Source organism: Phallusia mammillata, chromosome 3 (assembly GCF_965637545.1).
Source record: "Phallusia mammillata chromosome 3, kaPhaMamm4.hap1.1, whole genome shotgun sequence".
In the NCBI taxonomy this organism is placed as follows: domain Eukaryota; kingdom Metazoa; phylum Chordata; class Ascidiacea; order Phlebobranchia; family Ascidiidae; genus Phallusia; species Phallusia mammillata.
The window spans coordinates 27,209,101-27,231,588 of NC_137254.1; the positions used below are offsets into that span (position 1 = coordinate 27,209,101).

The window sequence follows — 22,488 nt, forward strand, 5'->3', positions numbered from 1 at the left end:
GTTCAAGTTTTTAAAAATGTATATTTTCGGGTTCGGGTTTTGCTCCGGTTTAGGCAAATTATCCGGTCCGAACCGGTTTGCGGTTTTTAAACCGGTTCAAATTTTTATTCGTTGCAATTTAATTCTACCCATCATCTACCTCAGGGGTTCTTAACCTGGGGTGCACGCACCCCCAAGGGGTGCGAGAACTGTTCCTAGGGGGTGCGGGGATGCTGACCCATTAAGGTTGCTTAGGTCTATTCTATTTAAGCAATTACAGAAGGGGGAGCGAAAATTGGTTAGTGATTTGTAAGGGGGTGCGAAAATTGGTTTGTGATTTGAAAGGGGTGCAGCAAGGAAAAAAGGTTAAGAACCACTGATCTACCTGGTCTTATCAAACTGCAAAAAACATTTTGCCCGTGCACTGTTGTGTTTGAAACGCCCTACAAGTGTTATCTCGTATATTCTTCAGTGCGCTGTTTTGAGAAAAAAAATACAAAATATAAAACAGACTGCATTTTTTACTGGTTCGGTCCCGGTTCGGGTCCAACGCCAAACAAAATACGGGGTTTAACTCCGGTTCGGGTTTTTAGAAAATCGTAATTAGCGGTTCGGGTTCGGTTCGGGTTTAATGAAATTAACCGCTCAAACCGGTTCGCGGGTTCGGGTTCAGTTCCGGTTCGACTCCCTGGATATTACTATAATATATAAGAAAAATAAAATATTTTCCTGTTACATATGGTTTCTAAAGTTCAGTTTGGGAATTCCCCTACGGCAAACAACTTGCAGCATTGTTTGTTTTGCTTGCTCATAAGAAAGACGGTAAAAATGAATGAAAAGGCATTGGCTTGTGTAAAGGTAAATGAATACTTTAACGTAGTAGATTATTTAAGACCCAGTAAAATAGTTACCAGTTACACCTGTTCATTTTTCAGCTAATTGAGGAAGCTCTATGTTGTCCAATTTGCAAAGAACCGTTTAAAATTCCAGTTATTATTGTTTCTTGTTCTCACAATTGTAAGTATGATGTAGTTTCTAGGTTTTCCGTTTTTATTGCACATTGATAAGTTAGTTTTATTCCTGTTCTTACTCTTTTTGTTTGTAAAATATTCGACAAAACCCTCAAGAAAACAAGGCTATTCAATAGGCAAATATTCCTACAAAAAACCTAGCTAAGATGAAACCAGTATATGCACTTGACCATGGTAGATACTTTAACACCAAAAACTAGCAGCACTGGAGTCCGGTTCACTTTAGGTCAAGAAGGTAACGTCAGGTCAAATGTTTGAAAAAGCTTGTTTTTGAAGTTATTTATGATTTTAAACCTTCACCTGACCCGAATAGCTCTAACCGCAGGCATTTCTACAAGTCTACCAAAAAAATAAAAAATAAAAATAAACAGGATTTGAACCCAAAAATTATGCGCATGAGGCATTGTCTCTACCACTACACTACAGTCTAGTGGTTTAAACAACACTTATAAACTTTCATAAACTATTTGTCATTTGACCTAAAGTGAACCGGACTCCAGTGCCGCTAGTTTTTGGTGTTAAAGTATCTACCCTTGACCATTTGTATTTACCTATTTTAGCCAAATTCAAACCTTTGTTGTTGCAGTTTGTTCCATTTGCATTCGTCGTTATTTTGCTATCAAGCAAGAATGCCCAATTTGTGGAATTGTAAGTGATAACTAACTCCATATTTTCTATTTAAATTTAAAACATGACTGTTCATTGCAGGATGCATCTCAAGGAAGTTTAAGCCCTAACCGAATAATAGATGGACTTGTACAGCGATTTAATGAATTAAGGTAAAAAAAACAGAGTAGGGAAATCTATTACAAAAGTATGACAACTTTGCTCAATTATTGATATTTAATAAATATCTTTGTAGAGACCGTTTGGAACAAGAACAAACCAATGATAATAATGGGTCAACAAAACCTGAAACATCTGTGAGTATTTTACTGCTAATGTATTTTTCTATTTCTATCAACACAATTGTTTTTTGTGTTTTTTTTTAGCAGCCTTTATTCTGTCAATTACCAACGTTTTCAGACCTTTCTACTGGCAGTCACCTGTCCTTGCCAACTGAACAACAACCATGTGAAGTTTCTACTATAAATACAGATGCAGGGAATAAATCTCCAAAAACATGTGTAGCCGGAGCAGCAAGTTGCTCTAAAAAGAGTCCAGTTATGTTTTTAGATTGTGAAGTAGTAGAAAACACTCCAGAATTTTCCTTGGGACTGCAGGAGTTCTGCACCCAGTCCCAAGGCTTGTCTCTGGAGCCTTGCAATGTGTCTGGGACAAGTACTGAAATGTTTCATTCAGAAGTAGCAACTAAAAGTAATGGAGAGAGTACATCCTCTATAACATGTGCACAGCAAAGTTTAAAATGTGAAAATCCACCTGTCGTAATCTCAAATACATCCAAAGCTGACAAAGGTTTGTTTTTGTCACATTTCAAGCCTGATGAATGCTGTGAATGTGTTGTAAAGTTTGTGTGTTTTGCAAATATAACTGTTTTACTTGATTATACTTTTTTTATTTAGATGTTAAAGCAGATTGCCCTGTGTGTGGATTGCCAGTGCTATGTCCCAAAATGAATGCTCACCTTGACAACTGTTTGGCCCGTGAAGAAAAGAAAAAGGCTCTGAGACAGAATACTCCAAAGCGACAAAAAATGTGACTAGTGACATTGTTAGATGTGTTTAATTGTCAATTTTGTTAATCATTGAGTTTGCACATTTTTTGTGTAAATTTATGTAGAAACAAACCAGCTATCACTAAAATTGCATACAACCTGATTTCTCTAAAAGAACTGAAGAAAAAGATGAAGGAAATTGGTTTGTCAACATCTGGAAATAAAGAAGAACTTGTTCGGTATGACTAAATCCTCTACAAAATGATTTGATACTCAAGAAATTGTCACCTTGCATATTTTTATGTGCCTTCAGGAGACACAAAGAGTTTTTGGTTAAGTTCTTCGCAGAGCAAGACAAGGTTAAACCAAGAAGACTTACAATAGTTTTGCAAGAGCTTGAAAGAGAAGAAATGGAGAAAAAGTTTCAAACTACTCGAGCAACCAGGAATGCCAAAAAGCGAATTTTGCTTGGTCATGATAACAGTAATTGTGGAAATGGACTTGACAAAAAGGTTTGACCTATTATGCAGTACATACAGTGATGCAAAGAGCTTGTGAAAGTTGTGTTTAATAAGAGAAATGGATAAGGATCTAAAATTACTTGAAGTGTCGGTATTTGATTTTCAGGAACACCTTAAGAGACATGCCAAGCAGTACAAGGAGCTAGAAGAGATTGTGAAGAAGAGTCTTCCACAAAAGCGAACTAAAGGTTTTGTCCATTGCTTACAATTATTAGAGTCACAACTGATGATATTTGTATTCCTCAGACAAGGGTAAAAAAACATGTTTAAACCATGGTTCAAGGTTGCCCTCAGAAGGTGAAACTAGTGAAAGCTTGGACCTGTGCAGCAGTGTCCTCCACCTCTCAAATGATGTGAAAGCCTCTTCAGGCAAGTCTTAGTGGCCCTTACAAATGTGTTTGTTTTATCACGTTTACAAAAAATCTCTTGGTGTATAGTTGAATTCTCAAGTCTAATACCTATACTCCTTATGTCATAAAACTCATCCTGTTTTTTTGTACATAAAACAAGGATTCAATTCTTTCTTTTAATTGTGCTTTGCAGATATCTCTGACCCAGGTTCACCTGAGTTGTATGTTGGTGCCACTCCCAGTGAATGTGACACTGAAGTTCCACAAAACCATCAAGCAGGAAACCTAAATGCGGTATTACAGGCGGACAGTCAAGGAGAAGAGATTAAAAACTTTATTGATGCATCACTGATCTAGTAACTGCGTGTAGTATATTATAAATCATGAGTTACCAGAGACTCAGTACGACAGATGGAGACAACAGTCGCATATAATAACAGACTAAAAACTTTGACAAGTCTGAAGTCGTCCACCGTTTTATTAGACATATATATTTCATAAAGCATGACGTTTCGACATCAACTTGTGTCATTGAAATGCCTTGACGATGCCTATTACTTAGATGAAATATATATGTCTAATAAAACGGTGGACGACTTCAGACTTGTCAAAGTTTTCAGTCTTTCACTGATCTAGTGTTTCAATTTTGTGACCATTAGACATTGGTACAAGTGTGTCACCATATACAAGCATTTAAAACAGCCTATTTTGTTGTCAACAGTAAGCACCTTTAGAATTCACCAACCAGTTTTTGAACCCCTGTCATAAGTAACTAATAATCCCTAACCCTGATGATTCAGCATTTTTGCACCCCCTAGTCACTGCCCTATGGGAACAAATTATAATACATATTGTTTTAATAACAAAACCTCTCCTAAACACCAATATCCCTGTAAGTATTCTGTTCATTAAAACTGCATTACAATGGGGTGCTTAGTGCAACTGGACATTGGACTAAGTTTAAAGGAATACATGTTACATGTTTTTGTTTCTACTTGAAAAAATGTGTTGTATGACTTTTTCAATCATATCAACCATTAGTTGTTTCACTATTTGGAGTGTCAGCAAAGTGTATGTTTTGTGTTTATATTTCAGTGCATCTAAAAGCTCCTGCTCACCTCACTGAACAAGATATTTCAACACATAAAAAGGAATGTGCCCTTTGTTGCATAAAATTCATGCACCAATAATGCCACGCACAAAGGCAAATAATTTGCTAATTGGGCAAGACACAAAAGAAACAGAAATAGCAGTCTTCGATGTCATCCATGAACTTCAGCAGCAGTCGAAGCACCAGCAGTTGTCAGTTTAACATGGTCAACTGGACCAAAATTCGTATACTGCCCTGACTGCAAAAAGTCCAGCACAAAGGGCAACACAGTTGTGAAGTGTTTTTCTATACTTATCGTCCCTGTGCACCAAGACTACAGGTGACGGGTTGGTTAGGTTTTGGACGTTCAGTTGAGAAAGTTCACGGCTATTGACGGTGACTTGGTATTTGCAACAGGGATCGAATTGCCATGAAATGCCATACAAAGCTGCACAGCTGACACTTAGAACAGCAGTAGGAAGACCAACATATATATTGGCAGGAGGCGTCCCTTCGGGCAAAAGCTGAGGAAGAATAAATGAAGCAAGGCCAGAAAGGACTGCGGTTTTGTGAAGGCAGTTTCCAACTCTAATCCATCTGCTTGTTTCTTCGCCTGTTAATAAAAAGGTAATGTCAGTTCAGGGCAGAATTAACTACTGTTTAACATGTCTGCTTTTTAATTGAAGTAAACAACAAAATTACAGTTTTCGCATACTGTGTCAATCTAACTGCATGATGAAAGAGTAAGTGCAGTTGTATCAATGTGATTGCAAGTAAAAAACTGATTTGTTTAATTTAAAATCGATAGTAATAAAACACAAAAATGTTCACACAAAGGCAGTGCTTTTGAACACTAAATATAAGCACAGTAAAACGAAACACTTGCGAAAACTCACCTAGCTTTGTTGGTTCAATAACAATGTAATCCACACTGCCCTCCAATGCACATTCAAGCTCATATTCGAATCTTTCCTGGGAATTAATACCATCATACACTTCTCGTATCACGGTAGTTTTATTTTGCAATGTTTTTCTGACATTATCAGAGCTGCTCATGCTATCGAAATCCTTTTGTAGCAGTAAGCCATGCAAGATGTTCTGCATTACCTTATAGTATGTTCATAAAAGCAGCATGCCCAGTATATTTAACCTATTCCATAACCTGAAACATGTTTAGTTTGGTTAAACGCGTCTAAACTGACTTAAAAGCCCTATAACTTGACTTGTAACCAAAACAAATTTAACAAAAAAGTAAAATGCAAATTCGTGATTTCGAAGGTGAACTTGCTGATAACTTTAATTTTATTTAATTAAAGGAGGCGACAGCAGCACATTTTCTGCATGAGTAAATAGATGTAAAAAAGGCGTTTTTGATAATAAACCCAATTTCTAATGACTGAAAACACGATAGAATATTTTTTTGTAAAGTAGATTTACAACCAAAATAATACACGCAAACTATGAAATTTATTATTCAATCATTGGATGTCGCTACAGCGAAAAGTTTCACTTCACCATGGTTTCAAGAATATTTTCATTGTAGTTGTGGCGCGAGATGTTTACCCGACATTTTGCGAAATGTAGACGGTTTTAATACATCGGAGCAAGAGAAGCAAGTCTCGACATGAGTGCCGACATATTTCTTGCTGCTAAAATCGGAGACACAGAGTGGTTAGTCCAGAGTTTAACCAGTCCCAGCCATGCCAACCGATATGACAAAAGTGGTTATGCCCCAATACATTGGGCTGCCGTTAATGGGAGACTAAACTGTCTTAGAATCTTAATTGAAACATATCAAGTAGATCCTAATCTTCCAACGCTGGACGGCTGGTATGCTTTACACCTGTGTATTAACAAAAACAATGGCGACAGGGCATTGCAGTGTGCAAAATATTTGGTAAAATGTGGTGCTGATGTTACGAACACTACTAACCAAGAAAACATCAGTGTACTCCACCAGGCTGCCAGTGCAGGGCTTCTTGACTGTGTGCAGTTTTTACTTGACTTTGATGCCCCTTTGCATGAGTACAACAGCGACGGACATACAGCATATGATGTTGCTAGACTTTGGGGGAATAGGGCTTGTGCCCGATTTATTCTGGATGCGATATGGAAACAGGATAAGCTGGATGTACAAAGTGAATCTAAAAAACTAAAACTGTTGCGAAGTCGTGTTTGCCAGCTGCAAAAGACTGCAGTTCATCAGCTGCAAAATGAAAGAGATTTCTTCAGCGATATCACCTTTGATAATTGGATGGAGGACAAGGGCTATTTTGATTACCCTTTAAAAACCTTTAAAGTGGGTAATTCTGTGGATGGGTTGTACAAGAGGCTGGGAGCAAATGGAAGCATTGATGACTGTGCAAAGAAAATGGAAAGGCTGTCTCATCAGTTTAGCACTAAAAAAAGGAATCATAGAGACAAGCGGGGATCAATGTATCCAGCTAAGTCAAAACTGGATGGTGCACATCGTAGATTTCGATCAAAAAATAAACCAGGGTACCCTCTACAACCCGTTACACCTGCAACAGGCAAAACACTACCCATGAGGAAAATGTGGAATTACAGTACCAATGTAAATTCATTGCCCTGTACCAATATTAAACAACCAGTGTTACTTTCACTTGGAGTCAATCCAGATGAGGAAAAACACAAACTATTACCTTTGGATGCTAATCTTCCAGTTCAGGTTGAAAAAGCACCAAGTGGGTTGCCCAGTGTGAAGCTCATGCTTCCTGGGGGAGAGGTTCAAAGCAATGCAGTTGAAATTCCCAGACTACCTCCTTCTATCGTGTGGAGGGCATTATCAAGACCTGATAAAGAGCGCTTCCAAGCTCCAGAAGGTTTTAAACCTGTGCACATTGCGGATGTTCACCATAAGCGAAGAGTAGAAAATCCTCCGTATGAGGAAATTGCTCACCATCTTGCGGTTACATTAAAAATTAGCGACAACATTTCAACCCCTTCCACATTACCTTCTGAGATAAAGAACAGCAGCTAAATTTGAAACGGATGTTATGCTGCTGTTCACATTTAATCTATATTTTATGTTATGATTTTAATGAAACATTTCTGTTAGAAACTAACTCATGTATACTCATGACACTGTGCTATTAATTTTGAATCGTTAAATATAAGTGGTTATTGTCTCATTTAACTTGCCTTTTCATCATTGATGTTGTTGTTGTTTGTACAAATGATGTTATTCTATGTTGAAAAATAATTTAGTGTTAATCCAAACCAGTGTAGTTTTCAGATTTTGTGTTGTGCTGTTTGTAAACTAAGACAGCAAAATTACCTGCAGTAGTACCTGTTTTTAAAAGGTTTTACCTATTATACTTGTGCCCACAAAAGGTTTGCTTCTTTGGTAACTTTTTTGTGTTTTGACATGTGAATTGTAAAGTTGGTTGTGACATCTAGTTAGCTTCATTTGTCAGCAATTTTAAACAAACGTGTCTGCAGTTATCGTGAATAAACCACAAATGCACACAATAGTGGACAGGCATTGTTGCATAACAATGACACTGTGTTTGACAATGATCAAGGCACCATTTATCCGTTTGATACAAAATGGCAGAAACACAAAATGCCTCTGGACGCAAAAGAAGAAACTTTCTGCAACGTTTTATCAGAAGCAAGCCAGGCGAGTACTATGGAATTAAGTTCGTGTGTGGTGCAGTGTTTGGAGTGCTAGTTGCGCATGGTAAGTGTAGTAGGCTTATCTAGGGTAATAAAAAGGCATAAGAGGAAATGTGTACTTTTGCAGGCTTCTACATTTTCACGTTTTCTGGAGCCTTTGCCCCAGGCGAAGCATGGTTAGGTGACGTTGTTTATTACACGCTTGTAATTCTGGCGGGTTTCGGTTGTGCTGTTTCTGTTCAGTGCAGATGTGTAGGTGTACTATGTTTGCCAGCAATGGTGGGAAGAACTGGGCGCGGTGCACTTCAAGCCTTGTTGGCCACATGGATTTTAGCAGGTGTGTTTGTTAGTGTCAACATAGGGTTTTATGCTTTGTAACGCACAGAGAACAAGTATTAATTCGGGGAAGGTCATTGATTTTGTGATTATCTTTGTGCGTAAACAATGTCAATTAGTCCAAAGAAAAAGTGACGATGTGGCATTACGTTTTACAACCGATTTTATACAATATCGTGTAATATTCCGTGTAACAGTTTTATTGTTGTTATGTTTAAAATTTTTGTAATAATGTTCTTGTTTGTGGGGCGTCAAAGTGCTAGATATTTCTTCGATAAATGGGCATTAAATAACGGTGCCTGTAAGCGGCATTGCTTTGTGTACTATTTGCGAGCAATGTCTGCTAGAAATGTTTTTTTAGAAAGAAAAGTCATGTGTGCCATGAGTATGCAATAATTCAAATAAAACTGTAAATTGCCTTTTCTCTATCAAGGACCAATTTCGAACATAATGTACCACAGTGGTGAAGTTATGCACAGTATGACCTGTATTTCACGGATGCAAAGCGAACAGATGGGAAAACTCATGCATCTGTTACATGCACCGGTCACTGCTGGCCTAAGACAAGTCGTGGTATGTTTGCTGGCCCATTTACTGATACTGCATCTATTGTTGATGACCAAATTAAACTAGTAACTTAAAAGTCTTTGGGCAAAGTCTTAGATCCTACCGCTCAAAACCTAACTTGTAGACTATATTTTACGTAAACCAATTGGTCCAGTTGTCCTAAATAAAATCAGCCATAACCTCAAATCACTTGGGTATCGCTTTTCCTTGTCATATTTTGATTTGAGTTTATCTAAACGTAAGTTCAGCACGTTTTATAGCAAATAACCTATTAAGTAGAAATACAATCTATGAATACGTATGTACCAGTGTAAACCAAATAGATTACTTTTATTAGGATGACGCCGAGGCTATGAATGAGACAGAGGAAGCTATGAGCGAGAATCTAGATCAAATGAAACAGGAACTATGGAGCAAAGAGCTCCACGAAGCGAATGATCGGTTTGAAGAAGATCAAGATATCACCGGAAAATTGCGCACAGATGCCGTGAGGCGTTGCACAGGTTACTAACTTAACTTTTACGTTTAATCCTCCGATTTAAAGAGTCTGCAAATGTTTTTGGAAGTCCGCCAATACACATAACGACACAAAACGTATTTTCTGTTATCGGTGTATTGTCTTCACTCTTTATTCTATACATTTGCTTCAAGTCATAGGCGCCGACATTGAATTTTTTCCGGGTATGCCGTATTATATGACGTCACAAAATGACGTCATATAATGCCAAATATATTTTCTGCGGGTGCATATGGTAAGAATGCATTAAAGTTGCAGTATATAAGCTTTACACAACGTAATTCCACCGCCAGGCCCTTTTGCTACTGTTGCAATTTAACGACCTATTTGCCGAAATTACGGGTAGGCAAAACAATAAAGATAGAAAAGATTTAGTTCGACTGTCACCTAACATACTTTGCCGTGCGTCGCAAATTACTTTAATGTTTAACATTTATCTTCTCTGTAATAACTATAACAAAAATGCTTAGTTTTCACGCAACAAAGCGCACACACTTCTGGCCTAGCAATCACAATAATCCTTTTTGTTCGTTTTAACGTCGCTTGTTTCGTTTACAACGTGTCGCATATTTAACGCAGTGAGTTGTATGTGACGCACAATTAATTTTAAAGTTCAGTGTACTTTGTTTCAACGATGTTCTGACCTGCCTGAAACTTTCGACAACGTTAATTTTTGTAGGCTAAGTACCAACCTTACGTTTGTGACGTAACATTGGGTGTTAATTGTTTGTTTTTCGGTTGAAACTAGCCAGTCGTTGTTCTTGTGGTGTAGGCAGTTACAACAAAGGTTGTGCTGTATTTTTATAATTTAGTTCACAAACGGTAAACTTTTTTATCACGTGGTTGTTGACAAAACACACAAGCGGCGTTTCTACCATAGGACAGCGCCAATACCTTTGTTGTGCTATTTACCACTTTTTAATGTTTAAATTCCAATGCTTCTCGAATACGTTTCACAACTGTAATGAATGCGAACAATTTAATGGTTGTGAGACAATAACCTAGATTGAAATCATTTGCGTATGCTACGTATTAGTCGAAATTATTTTACAAAGCAACAACGCATGACTAACATTGGTCCGATTCTTGGGTATGCGGCATACCCGAGTTTTTCTTCCGGGTATGCCACGCGTACCCGGCATACCCGTGTTCGGCGCCTATGCTTCAAGTCCTCGATGATTGTACTTAGACAAAATGGACCGAGACCAATAAAGTCTGTACTACAATACAGGAGTGTTCGGGCATGGAATCGCCGAATGTGTGCGATTTTTTCGTCAAAAGGAGCAAGATTGTTGGGATACGATCGGCATTCCAATCATTCGAGATATTTTGTGCGCCGTTTTGAAGGCTTCGTTTCTTTGCGATGTTGTCGGATGTAAGTTACCTACGTTGTGGATAGTAGGCCGATTTTAATTAAAGTCACAAGCCATACAAAATCTTTGTTTATTTTTGGCATTTAGATTTCGATACAATGTGTCAGGGTGTTCCTCATACTGACAATGAAGTGGTAAATAGGAATTACAGCGACATGAATCGAATCACGGATAAGTTAGATGATGAGTTTGACACTGAAATGAAATGGAAGGTAGAAACCATTTTCAAGCAGTAGGAATTGATTTTATACCGTTAAAGATGTTCAATTTACGTTGCTTGTAAAAATCACGTACATGCCATATTGAAGTTAGTTCTAGACTTGTTTTAATCTGATTATAATACTCAGTCAGTTATTCGGTATACAGAGCGGTAATTGCAAGTTCCCAGGTTTACAACAATATGTATCAAAACAGTACATGCCGTTTGGAATACTATTGCAATAGATCAGATCTACAACAATATCTGAAACCAGTATATTCGTTTATTTTAAAGAATTCGCTGTAAATCGAAAAGTTGTGTTGTTAAGATTTGTTACACGTTATTGCGATTTGTTTGATTTGTTAAGTAACATTTTTTTACATGTATCTATCTTAGCTTTTTGATTGACCTAATGATGATTCCTTATAGGTTCCGCTTCCAGATCAGAAGACAGGGGTAGTAACAGTAGAAGAGATTGCACAACGATTGGAGTCAGACTACGCTGCTAAGAAACGAATTTTCGACTTCTCCATTACACTGATAAAGAAATTTGTGGCGGTCTCATTTATCTTTGTTTTAACCGGGTAAGTCGTTGGAATAAACTACTGATTTTAGACGTTGCATATCTATTTCTGCTCAAACAAAAGTTTTATATTCCTTTCACGGTAACTTCAGCTGTAACTTTTGTTTATGATTGTGAGTGCTACAATGCAAAATGTAATATTTTCAGGGCATTCTCCTACAACAAAAACTATCTACGTGATGTAAGGTTCGATAATCTTTATGTTACGTCCTATTTCCAACAAAAAGACGCAGAGAGAAAGAACCAGGTATAGTAACTGTAACCAACGCCTTTTGTCATCCTTGCATATTGTGCAAATCACTTGTTGTTTTGACAGGGGAAAAGACATCTCATACCGTTATCTAGATTGGAAAAACGGAATGTCATTTTTCCCACTGCGCTCAAACTTACGCAAGCTGAGAAGAAATCAGTGGCAAGTGCTTGTTTTATAAGGCCTATAATTTCATCTTAGTTCTTACTCACCATTAGTTGTAGGCGGGCCTGAACCTGCCTCAAACCCGATAGTAGTAGCCCAAAACCCAGAATGAACCCGGGAATTTTGTTAAATTGAAGTTAGAATTAGGCTCAGAATTAGAAAGTTAATGGTTCCCAACCGTGGAGGAAAACTTTGGGGCGAAATTTGCTTTAATTGGAGGTGGTTTAAAAATCATCACTTAAGCTCTTGAAATATAACCTGTGAAGTTGAAAAAAAAATCCAGTTGTAAACGACATTTGTATGATTTAGCATTCACTAATCGCTAAATGGTATATTGGGTAGGAATAAAAATGTTTCAATCTGCTAAGGGAGAAATTTGTCGAAAAATATTGGAAACCCCTGGCCTAGTGTGTTTTATTTGAACTTGAGAGCGAAGCGGGCCTGAATCTTCACCCGGCTTACAGCTCTAGTTAATCGTACATTAAAATCACGCGAGCAGTTCTTTTGCTTTTGGCAGGTGTTTAAACTGATTAAGATTGTGGCTAACATCCTCTTTACTATTCTTCTGCTTCTATTTGATCATGTGATCTACAAGTTTCTCTATTTGATTCGGAAACATGGGAAAGTGGACGTAGATGTCAGTGCAAGGCATATGCTGGAAGGTAAGTAGTAACTCTTTTTCAAATACTTGTTCTGTCCTACATTCGAAGTTTATTTATCCACGCAGTTTGGAAGTGACTCTGCCCAATGTCAAACACAGTATTTGTTTTCTGTCATTTTTTTGCCGAAACTTTATATTTTCGTCTCGCAGTCGTGGTAGAGGGAAACAGAACGGTTGCTGTGTTGCTCAAGAGATTGTTTAAACCCTTTGAAGACAATGATCACGTATTGGATAGTTCCACAACTAACTTAGGTACAGTAAGTGAACAGATAACTATGATTTTTTTCAATGACACCTTATTAGGTGACGCAAACCATTGTTATTTCTTACCGTGTTTGGATTGCAATTGTGCTACTTTTAAATGAAACACAGCTCATCCAATACTTTGGTGGTAAGTAAACGCCAAATCCACTAAAATGCCACTGAAAGGTTCTGTTGCATAAATAAGTTGCTGATTTGTTTAAGTTTGATTTGTTTTCATCGACAAAATATGGTTATTAAATCAGTTCGAATTGTATTGTTCGCACCCGTTTTGCTCGCTTACTCAGTTGATGCTATAAACCACCTACTATTCAACTACAAAAACAAACAATAACCAGTGGTCGGCAACCGCCAGTCCGCGACCCGGTACCGACCCGCCACGAGTTCCCGGGGATGATAAATTAATTTATGCGTTTTCATTGCTAAATCTTTGTCGTTTTTTGAAGGCCGGTCCGCAATAAAATCTGAGTTTCAAAAACGTTCCGCAGTCGAAAAAAGGTTGCCGACCCCTGCTATAAACCACCTCGTACTATTCAACAACAAAAACAAACAATAACTCTCATTCATTTTCCACTTGGTGATTGTCCAGTGCAGTTGTGTCGCTGTGTGTTCTTAATTATACGAATAAAACTTAATTAGATTGAATTTACAGATTGCCTTCCTGTAGCCAAAAAAACACCCATAAGCGATTATATTTGGATCGGGAGTCTCTACTCTGTTCTACTTTTCACTGTCATGTTGGACGCCTACGCTTTACGTCTCCGCCACGTGATAGCAGCTATTGCTTACCGACGACGCGAAAAAAGCCGGATTGTAATGATTTATGGAGATCTAATGCGGCGAAGAAAAAACCGCCTTGCCCACGTTCGACTTAGTGTGCAGAAATTGGCAAGAAATTTTCGATTGAAGGTTTGTTTTGTTGTGTAAAGTTTAGGTAGTTTTGTAAGGATGCCTTTACTTCAAAACTATGGATTTTGGAAGCTATATCTGCCAGTTTTTGAAAAAGGAAAGCACCTTTTTAGCGACATATTTGAAATAGTGATTGACGCATTTTTGTTGATATTTTTGCACACTTTTATTGAGGATGCCAGTATCTTTACCAAACCCTCTAAATAAAATAGCTATTCCTACGCCAATAACTATGTCATAATTTCGTTTAAGGCTATTAACACGTTTTTATTTTTCAGCAAAAACACTCCTTACTAGAAGTAATACGATTCAAGTTTCCGTTCCTTGATCGCTGCTTTAATCTTCTTGGCTTAGGAAAGTTAAGGTGTCTGATCTGTGAAGATAAGGAGTCTTCGAAACGTCCTTTAATCACATGTGAAGAGGAAAAATGCCGAATCCGGTACTGCCACGTATGCTGGCAAGAAGTCGGGGTAAGAATTACGTGGTTTGTAACCATTGGTGATATTGTCCATAAAGGCAGTGTGAAATTTAACCTTATATTAGAGTTATATTAAAAAGATGCCCTATTTAAATGCCTGGTGTTTCATAAATGTCGAAAGCCTGGTACTCTATTAAATGATGTTTGTGTGTATAGAATTTGTTGTCGTTTTCCTTTACTTTGTGTTAAGAAAGCAGGCATATAACGAAATAAGAACCAAGTAACACACGATATGTAGAAATATAAGACACGCAAGGAAAAGGCCGAGAAGGGAATGTGGGACGTAAAGGGGGTTAAGAAAGAGAAAGACAGCTCAAGTGTGAAATATAAAGAACGGGCACGACCCCTTACCACACTTATTCACGCACAATTCTCCAATTTTCATACTGATATGGTAGCAGTTTTAAACACGTTATGTTATACCATAGGAGTGTTGTTGGGCTTGCAAGAACTATGAGCCTACAGAAGAAGAGCGGATGGAATTCGGGATCTTTGAGGAACCGGAAGAGACAGCGGAAGACTCGGAGAAAGATGAAGACGTTGTTCCATGACATCCTCAGCTGAAACTCAACTCTTACTGAGGTGATATATAAGGACACTTTTTACCATTCAACTAAAAAAGCGATTGTAAATCATTGACAAATTTATGAGTGGGTGGAAACCATTGTAAGTTATTTTAGCAAAAGCAGTTGTTTTGCAGTTTAGTGAGTGATTTCGAAAGCCTAATTGTTATTGAACAGTGTGCAGTTTTGCAGATACAGTACATGAAACTTCCTTTAAAGAAAGTACGTCAAAAATAAAGTGAGAGATAAATTCTACGTGGTGGTTGTATTTAGCGGTTTTGCGGTGACAATGCATAGATTATTGCACTGGTATGTCACTGGGTCTTAACACATATTTCATTGTTGCGTTTGTAGAAGAGCGGTGTTATTTCGCGTATATTTAGCTGTTCAGTACATTGTACACACCAGAGACCACGCAAAGATGGAAAAATACGTTGTTGCTTCTTGTAAATGCAAATTTGTCCGCTATGGTTTGTAGATGAATTAACGCAGGCTATATAAGGTTAGCTTTTAACAACATGAAGCACATTGTGTGCAAATAGGGACGAAAACTGTTTAAAAATGGCAAACATAATAAAGACAAATTACACAGCTTCTTCTAATTGCAAAGTCTCGTTCATTTTCAACATCAGCTTCAGCGTTAAACCCGAACCCGCTGGCAACAATACGACGAAATAAACGCTTTTTAATCACAAGAAAGTTTAGTCTTTAGCGCGTCAATCTTCTTTTTTGGTCGTTTTTTTCGTTTTTTGTTTGTCCGATTTCTTATTTGCGCTGGAACCCTTTTCGGCTTTCTTTTGCTCCCGTGCCCGCCGCTCTCTTGCATCATCTTGTGGCGACGGCATGAGTATTATGCTGCTCATGCACAGAAAGATGAAAACCATAAGGCCGTTCGATCCACCTATTACTCTAAAACAATACAGGAAAATGTATTAGTTAGGTTTAAAAAATATTCTCACAGGACACTCCCAGGGACGAATTCCGATCATTTTTTTAGCTCTCTATGTGGGTCAGACGCGCCGGACCTTTCGTCCAAGTTCCTTTCCCAGTTTAAATATTTTGAAACCCACGGATTTGTGTCTGCCTTCCATGTTATTTTATGTCCATTAGATGGCGTACCGGTGCTACTCCAGTTTGGTGCCTTTCTATTTATTGCAGCACTCGCTTGTAGACAAGAAACCGAAGCAGCAGTTACTGTTATAAAATATTATGTTTCCTATTTGTTCGTTTGGTGACAGTATACTATAGGTCGGGCACCCATTTTTGATAGGTCCGTGATCTCTTAAATAGTCTAATTGTTTCTTTCTTTGTTACGCCACGTTTAATTTGTTTGTATTGCGGTCATTACTAAGCAAAGCAATTAGCAACGTGTTAACAGTGCACTGAATACACACAACAAAGTACGCAACCATAGCCTTCGGCCGTATAATATCTACGTGTATCCATGAACTAAGCGCAACCCAACCCAACCCAACATATAGCCTCCCAATAAAATCAACACAAGTATTTGTTTTGGGTTGCGTCGTGTCACGTGTGTTTGTCAAGGTTGGCTGAAAGGCTTTTTCGTCGAACTGGCAGTCAACAAAGTCTCGTTTGTGTGAATTCGACCGCAGCTAGATCCGCGATACTTCTCTCTCGCGCGAGGGGGTTTCCCTTTACGTGTTGCAGTCTGCTTTTCCAAGCCGAGAGCTCTAAAGGTCGCGTTGCGGCTTTTAAGAGGCCTACGCGAGGTTGGGTTGAAAGTTTGGTTGCTTGTCAGGTTTTGTCCATGGTTTGGTCATCATCTGGCTGTGATTTGAAGCTTTATGTGTTTGGAAAATGTTATTTGATGGTTTAAACTCATAATTCTGAAATCTCGTAACCTTTCTTTAGGATTTATTGAACCACCAAGAAAACCACATGTTCTTGAATTAATAGAACTGTAATTTAACTACTAAACACAGTTTTTGGCCTAGATCAGGCCGTCCGGAACTTTATTTGTTTTGGAAAATGTAATTTGATCGTTTTAACCCGTAATTTTCAAATGTCTTTACTACGCTTCTGGGCATTTATTAAACCACTCTAAAACCACATATGCTTAAATTAACAGAACCTTGAATATAAAAGATGCGCAAAATGTTTTTGCCTTATTATACTTATCAAAAAGTCCGCATTCAACATAAAAGTTGCAACAACAAAATTATTAGTATCTCTTTCATGTTTTTAGAATTACTCGTCTTTACAAATTGATACAAATTGCATTTTGGCTGAGTATTTGTAAACAAATGGTTAATATTACATTATGTTGGGTGGATTTGAGTTCGCTTACCTACACAACGGTTGAGCGAGCATGAACAAAACTCCCACGTTAACCATGGACCTGTTGTCTGTGGCGATGTGACCCCGATTGTATCGATACATGAACAAGGCGAAATAAGCAGCAGTCACCATTCCGTATGTAGCAGTCTCGTTAGGAGCAGGCATCCTTGATTTAAGTGTTTATGTTAGCCTTCGTTTATGTTAGTATCAATTCTGTATGAAAACAAATAATGATTTTAGAATTGGCCCAAACGAACTATGTACACAAGGTTTGCTAAAGATTTAAAGATCTTGAACCATATCTTATTTAAAAACACACACAAAAACAACACGTAATTTAGTAACTGTATACAAGACAAACATCAATCCACGACGGTTACTATTGGAGATGATATACGGCGTACTAATACTGTTCGAGGATTTGTTACATTTTTGACACGCCGTATAATTTGGCCAGACATTGGTCTTTACAAGAGCTTCATTTTACTGATTGTATTAAGCCCTATTTATGGAAAAAGGCAAACTGCACACCAGCATGAAAGTTCAGTGAGCATGGGACACAAAAATAACTAGGAAGGACAATCAAAGGCCAAGACTGAACGATGGAGCTGCTTGCTTAATGCACCAACTGCGGGTGACAGCTTTACGCAACGTTGCGTTTTAACCCTTTGTGCTCTCAAAATAGAATAAAGCTATCGAAACCGAAAGATATCCGGTAAAGCTAAACAGAATTGAAAGCCGATACCTCGAAATAACAGAGCGAAAGACTAGTAGCTCTGGACCTCCAAAACACATGGTAATGTATACTGAACGATGATACACAACACTGCTATGCAGACCTTTTGCTAAGGTTTTTTATGTGCTGCTACATGGTCAACCCGAAATACCGAGCTTGTGTGCAATGATATAACTCTGCAGGCACAGTTGGCACGTTTATTTGCACAAATTGTTTCTGAAACACAATTTTTAAAGCCATTATGTGCTGTCTAACCAAGTCTAATCTTACATTTTTGCAACTTCTGTAAAAACTCATTCTCTTAAGTGTACTTTGAACTCACAAATTAAGATGCAATAATTTGCTTGCTAGAATGCTTGTTGTGACAATCGACAGTAAGTGTTCAAACAGTTTAACTGGTGAGTTAATTAGTAACTAACTTCGTGTGCCTACCCATGCCAGTTTGCTTTTAACGCTCTATTTCTGCTTCCTCGATTAGGAAATGCTTTGAAGCGGATGCCCAAGCGATAAAAGTGCAAGGCACAAATCATTCGCTTTTGCTGCAACTTACTTGTATAACCGACTAATTATTAGCGTTTTTTGCACATAGTATTATATTGGAAACATATACCGTCTAAACACGTTCCTGCTAAGGTGCCTTTTTGTATATTATTGAATAGACTATACATATTAGCCTATACGTTGAATGAAAAATGAAAATACCGTCGTTAAAGATTTTTTAGGGTCAATTTGTACTTTTCATGGTTACTTGCATTAGACATTTTAACGGCATGTGTTTGTTTAAGCAATTCTGTTGAAATGAACGTGATGCAACTAAATGTTAGCCATAATTCTGCACCCCAGTGGCCCCTAGACTACAAACATCATATCGTATACATCTGTCATGGCAACAAAACATCGACCAATCAGGGTTGTGTAGCATTGGTATTAGCAACTTGCAGCGAAACCAAGCTGCCTGTGAGACGTCATTGACTTCTCAGGTTACAATACACGGCTCTGGACGTTTATGTTTGGTTTTAGCAACAGACACCCAGAACGCGTTCGCCGACCGTTGTGTGTTTTTCTTTCACATCTTCGGTGACGCGCAGCGCGTTCTATTCACTTGTTGCTGTGATGCTGCTCTACCTTATATGTAAAGCAACCTTTTTATCCGGCCTTTAGGATAGGGAACGCTTTGCTAGAGTCTTACATCTAGAAATATTATGTACATCTAGAAATATTATGTATTTTGATTCTTTGTTGAATTATGCAATTAACGTTGACGGCCTTTTGCATACCTAAAATTCAAATTGATAAGCTTGCTAACATGAACACGTGCTTATTACTAGCATAAAAATGCATTTTTTCCCAGCGACTACGACACACTCACTAATGAATCTCAACAGGTCTTTAAAAGGTCGCGTAGTATACTAAAAATAAGCTTGGACTTGCTTTTCAAAGTCCCAGTTTTTTAGTCAGCAATCGTAAATGTTTTTGGACTGCCGTGCTATTTAATTAAATCTGACATAAACGCAATACAACAGCACGAATATTGCCCAGCCCAAAATAACTGCAGTGCTGTGATACATCAAAAGTTCACTTCGGAGTGACGTAAAACGGACTGCTGCAACGTAGGCTACAAGCGTGTTGGCAAATAAGCTGTTTGGCAGGACTTGCAGTTATAAATAAATATTGTGCACAAATTTGAAATGGCAGTCTTGTATGGGCTGTGGTTGCTATGGGGATCTACTTACACAGAAATGATGACATTAACCCCAATTGCAAAAGTGTCGTTTCTCATCAGAATGGCTTGAAACGGTGCTGCGTTCTATATTCGTGCACTGGACAAAACTTTAGTTTCGCAACGAAAGTGAAAACCGCGGCAGCGGCCGAACACCGGCAATATTTAAATGAGTCTGTGAGCGATTTGAGGCATACTTGTGGCTAAGGGGTTTGGGGACCTTACGCAGGCCTACTCATGAAACTGCCGCAAAAACGAAAACAGAACTTTGTTTTCAGCCAAGTAATAAGCGAACAGAAAAAAAACAAAACGTTTCGTTTGCAGCATTCAAATAGGAAGTGCCAACGAATTTGCATAAAATTTGGCAGCTCAGGAACTTAACTTTGCGTAAATAGACTAGCTACAAGAAAACTGCTTTCCCAACGGCAAGGCGGCTGCGTTGAACGCCGCAAGCACGAAAAAGGGGACGCTTGTTTCCATCCAGTTGTGCGCCGAGCAAAAGTCAGCGGCATTTGTTGTAGCTTTGCAGACAAAGCCAGAGAAGGACCTGTTTGTCGCGAGATCAATTTCGAAGCCAAGGTCAAGATAAGATACGTGAAGTGTCCAATATGCAGGCTGTAGAATCCATAGAGACAGAAGGCTGGTGTAAATTAAGGTTGTTTTTGCAGAGAGAATGTTTTTGGAAATATCCAGCATAGGCTGTGCTTTGTATTGTTTGGGCAATGGATTTTTTGATGTTTTCAACTCCATATTGGTATGCCAAAAAAGCTTAGTACGCTAACTTGGTTTACTTTAAGCATAAAATCACACAATAGAGTTCTCAGTCATTTGTTAACAATGTTCAAAATCAGACCTCAGATCTAGTGTATTACAACGGATGTCATTTTCAGGCACTTAATTCAAGTTATCAAATTTGTGTAGCTATAAACCCTAGCCTTATTTTTTCATTGGTGCTGCTAAGAATGTATTTAAACGCAACCACAGGGTGTTTCAACCAAGCATGCAAACAAGTTGCCAATAAAAGAAACCTAAACACAGTATGAATACCTTGGCAATGAAAGGCTTGTGTGTAGCATGTTGGCGAAACGGCTTTTGGTTAACCATGAATGCTGCAGTATTTCGAATTATTTGTTCAAGCCGACCAAGCAAAACACATCGCTTCAATTATTTACAACAACAGGCGACTGTAGCCGCCTACCTTTAATGTGTGACGCGCAAAAACAGTAAACGCAATAGCAAAACAAATATTGGTCATTAAAAAGCCAACAACGTATATTTGTAATAAATATTAACTGGAATTGTAAAAGAATACGATGTGATAATGATCCCTAGGTAAGACTTCTAGCTTAGAAGCTATAGACTGGGTCGTTTTGGTGTAGGCTAAACATGGAGGTCCGCCATTTTTTCCACGTTTGCCCGTTTTGGAGGCAAAATTTAGCCACACATTTATTTTTCAATAACCACTCAGCTAAAGTTAACGCTTTTTCTCAATATGTATCTATTTCGGAAGATATATTAAGTCTACCTACAGTCAAGAACCTTTAATTTAGTGCATATTTCACCGGTTTAATTCATAATAGATTTAGGATTGATGCGAAAATTTGAATATCTTGTCGGCTGTGTGGTTCTGTTGTCAATTAAAATTACTCAAAATTGCCATAAAGTGCAATTATTAGAGTGCAGTCCTCGTTTCGAATAGACTCACAAATCAATTTCCCGTATGGAACTTTGAAGACCCTTTCAAAAACTCGGCCCGATTCTGGTTAAAAGCTGGATAGAGATTGGGCTTTACACGATACTTTTATATATAAAAAAATAAAACCCAAAAGCATATGTGTGAAAATTGTTAAATTGTGTTGGCCATTTACATACAAGCTATGCCGCTTTCAGGTTTTCTGGCTCCCTAATACCACAACAATAGATCTAATGCTCGTCAAAAGTAAGCCCCATCACCCCTGGGAAAGTGTTAAGGGTGTTATGAGTCATGGGCAAATACTATGTTTTTTAACAAGAGAGACGAGACCAGAGTTTCGCCTACTGCTAAGAACTAATGTAGGCATGTATAGTTGCTTTTAACCTGCCTGCTGTATTAGAATTGTTCGTCGGACCAGTTGTGACGGGTTTAGACAGGGTTGGTTTAAGTTTGAACTGAAGTTTGCTTGATTCAGGATTTACACTTAACCACATTGGTGTCGTAACTTTGTTATGTTAAATCCAGTTTTCGGCTCCAATTAGGGCTACAGTGTTGACAAAATTCAGGTTTCAATTTCAAGCCCGCTAAGTCTGTGTTGTAAGCTTATAACATACTTGTTAGGGTGAAGCCTTTGACACAATATTATTTTGCATTATCCGGTAACTCGGGTATATCGTTTATGGCATACGCACTGCCACATACCAAACGACCGATAGCATTTATCTTTCAGCGTTGTTTTTCAAAAAAAAAAATTTTTCACAAAAGTGAATAGCTTGTAATCTTGTAACGCTTCCGCAATTACGCAACAACGCACCAGGGCATCGCTTGATCCCCTCAAAAATATTCTGCCTTAACTGAAAATCATGATGTCTTTCAGATGTAACGCTTCATAGGGGCAAGTACTGCTTTTAATCCAAGGAGCTCAGCCTATTGTGAAGTAAAGTTACCCAGTCT

At 38.1% G+C, this 22,488-nt stretch overlaps 5 protein-coding genes across 7 annotated transcripts; 3 read left to right on the forward strand and 2 right to left on the reverse strand.

Annotated features, from left to right (window-relative positions):
• Positions 1–746: 746 nt before the first annotated feature.
• LOC145220646 (E3 ubiquitin-protein ligase RAD18-like) lies at positions 747–4,566 on the forward strand. 2 transcript variants are annotated; one of them, XM_080087857.1, is made up of 12 exons: positions 747–837; positions 915–996; positions 1,597–1,658; positions 1,719–1,789; positions 1,873–1,933; positions 2,003–2,426; positions 2,534–2,666; positions 2,751–2,864; positions 2,939–3,137; positions 3,253–3,334; positions 3,393–3,515; positions 3,690–4,566. In XM_080087857.1, the coding sequence occupies exons 1-12, from the start codon at positions 808–810 to the stop codon at positions 3,851–3,853; spliced, it is 1,545 nt and encodes a 514-aa protein (XP_079943983.1). In that variant the 5' UTR covers positions 747–807; the 3' UTR covers positions 3,854–4,566. The 2 variants fall into 2 exon arrangements, with proteins under 2 accessions (XP_079943983.1, XP_079943984.1); XM_080087858.1 differs by having other exon boundaries at positions 2,006–2,426.
• Positions 4,567–4,640: 74 nt separating this feature from the next.
• On the reverse strand, positions 4,641–5,800 carry LOC145220650 (transmembrane protein 11, mitochondrial-like). The gene is made up of 2 exons (XM_080087864.1): positions 5,483–5,800; positions 4,641–5,199 (listed from the first exon to the last, which is right to left on the reverse strand). The coding sequence occupies exons 1-2, from the start codon at positions 5,688–5,690 to the stop codon at positions 4,814–4,816; spliced, it is 594 nt and encodes a 197-aa protein (XP_079943990.1). The 5' UTR covers positions 5,691–5,800; the 3' UTR covers positions 4,641–4,813.
• A 261-nt stretch (positions 5,801–6,061) lies between these two features.
• Positions 6,062–8,006, forward strand: LOC145220648 (ankyrin repeat domain-containing protein 53-like). Its single transcript, XM_080087859.1, has one exon. It carries the CDS (start codon positions 6,211–6,213, stop codon positions 7,585–7,587), a length of 1,377 nt encoding a protein of 458 aa, XP_079943985.1. The 5' UTR covers positions 6,062–6,210; the 3' UTR covers positions 7,588–8,006.
• A 136-nt stretch (positions 8,007–8,142) lies between these two features.
• Positions 8,143–22,477, forward strand: LOC145220644 (E3 ubiquitin-protein ligase DCST1-like). 2 transcript variants are annotated; one of them, XM_080087854.1, is made up of 15 exons: positions 8,143–8,289; positions 8,353–8,562; positions 8,995–9,134; positions 9,466–9,631; positions 10,877–11,020; positions 11,106–11,230; positions 11,647–11,801; positions 11,948–12,047; positions 12,117–12,212; positions 12,733–12,877; positions 13,027–13,128; positions 13,790–14,046; positions 14,325–14,516; positions 14,953–15,106; positions 22,412–22,477. In XM_080087854.1, exons 1-14 carry the CDS (start codon positions 8,157–8,159, stop codon positions 15,073–15,075), a joined length of 2,088 nt encoding a protein of 695 aa, XP_079943980.1. In that variant the 5' UTR covers positions 8,143–8,156; the 3' UTR covers positions 15,076–15,106; positions 22,412–22,477. The 2 variants fall into 2 exon arrangements, with proteins under 2 accessions (XP_079943980.1, XP_079943981.1); XM_080087855.1 differs by lacking the exon at positions 22,412–22,477 and having other exon boundaries at positions 14,953–15,171.
• On the reverse strand, positions 15,334–17,619 carry LOC145220651 (uncharacterized). The gene is made up of 2 exons (XM_080087865.1): positions 17,396–17,619; positions 15,334–15,996 (listed from the first exon to the last, which is right to left on the reverse strand). The coding sequence occupies exons 1-2, from the start codon at positions 17,548–17,550 to the stop codon at positions 15,804–15,806; spliced, it is 348 nt and encodes a 115-aa protein (XP_079943991.1). The 5' UTR covers positions 17,551–17,619; the 3' UTR covers positions 15,334–15,803.
• Positions 22,478–22,488: the final 11 nt, after the last annotated feature.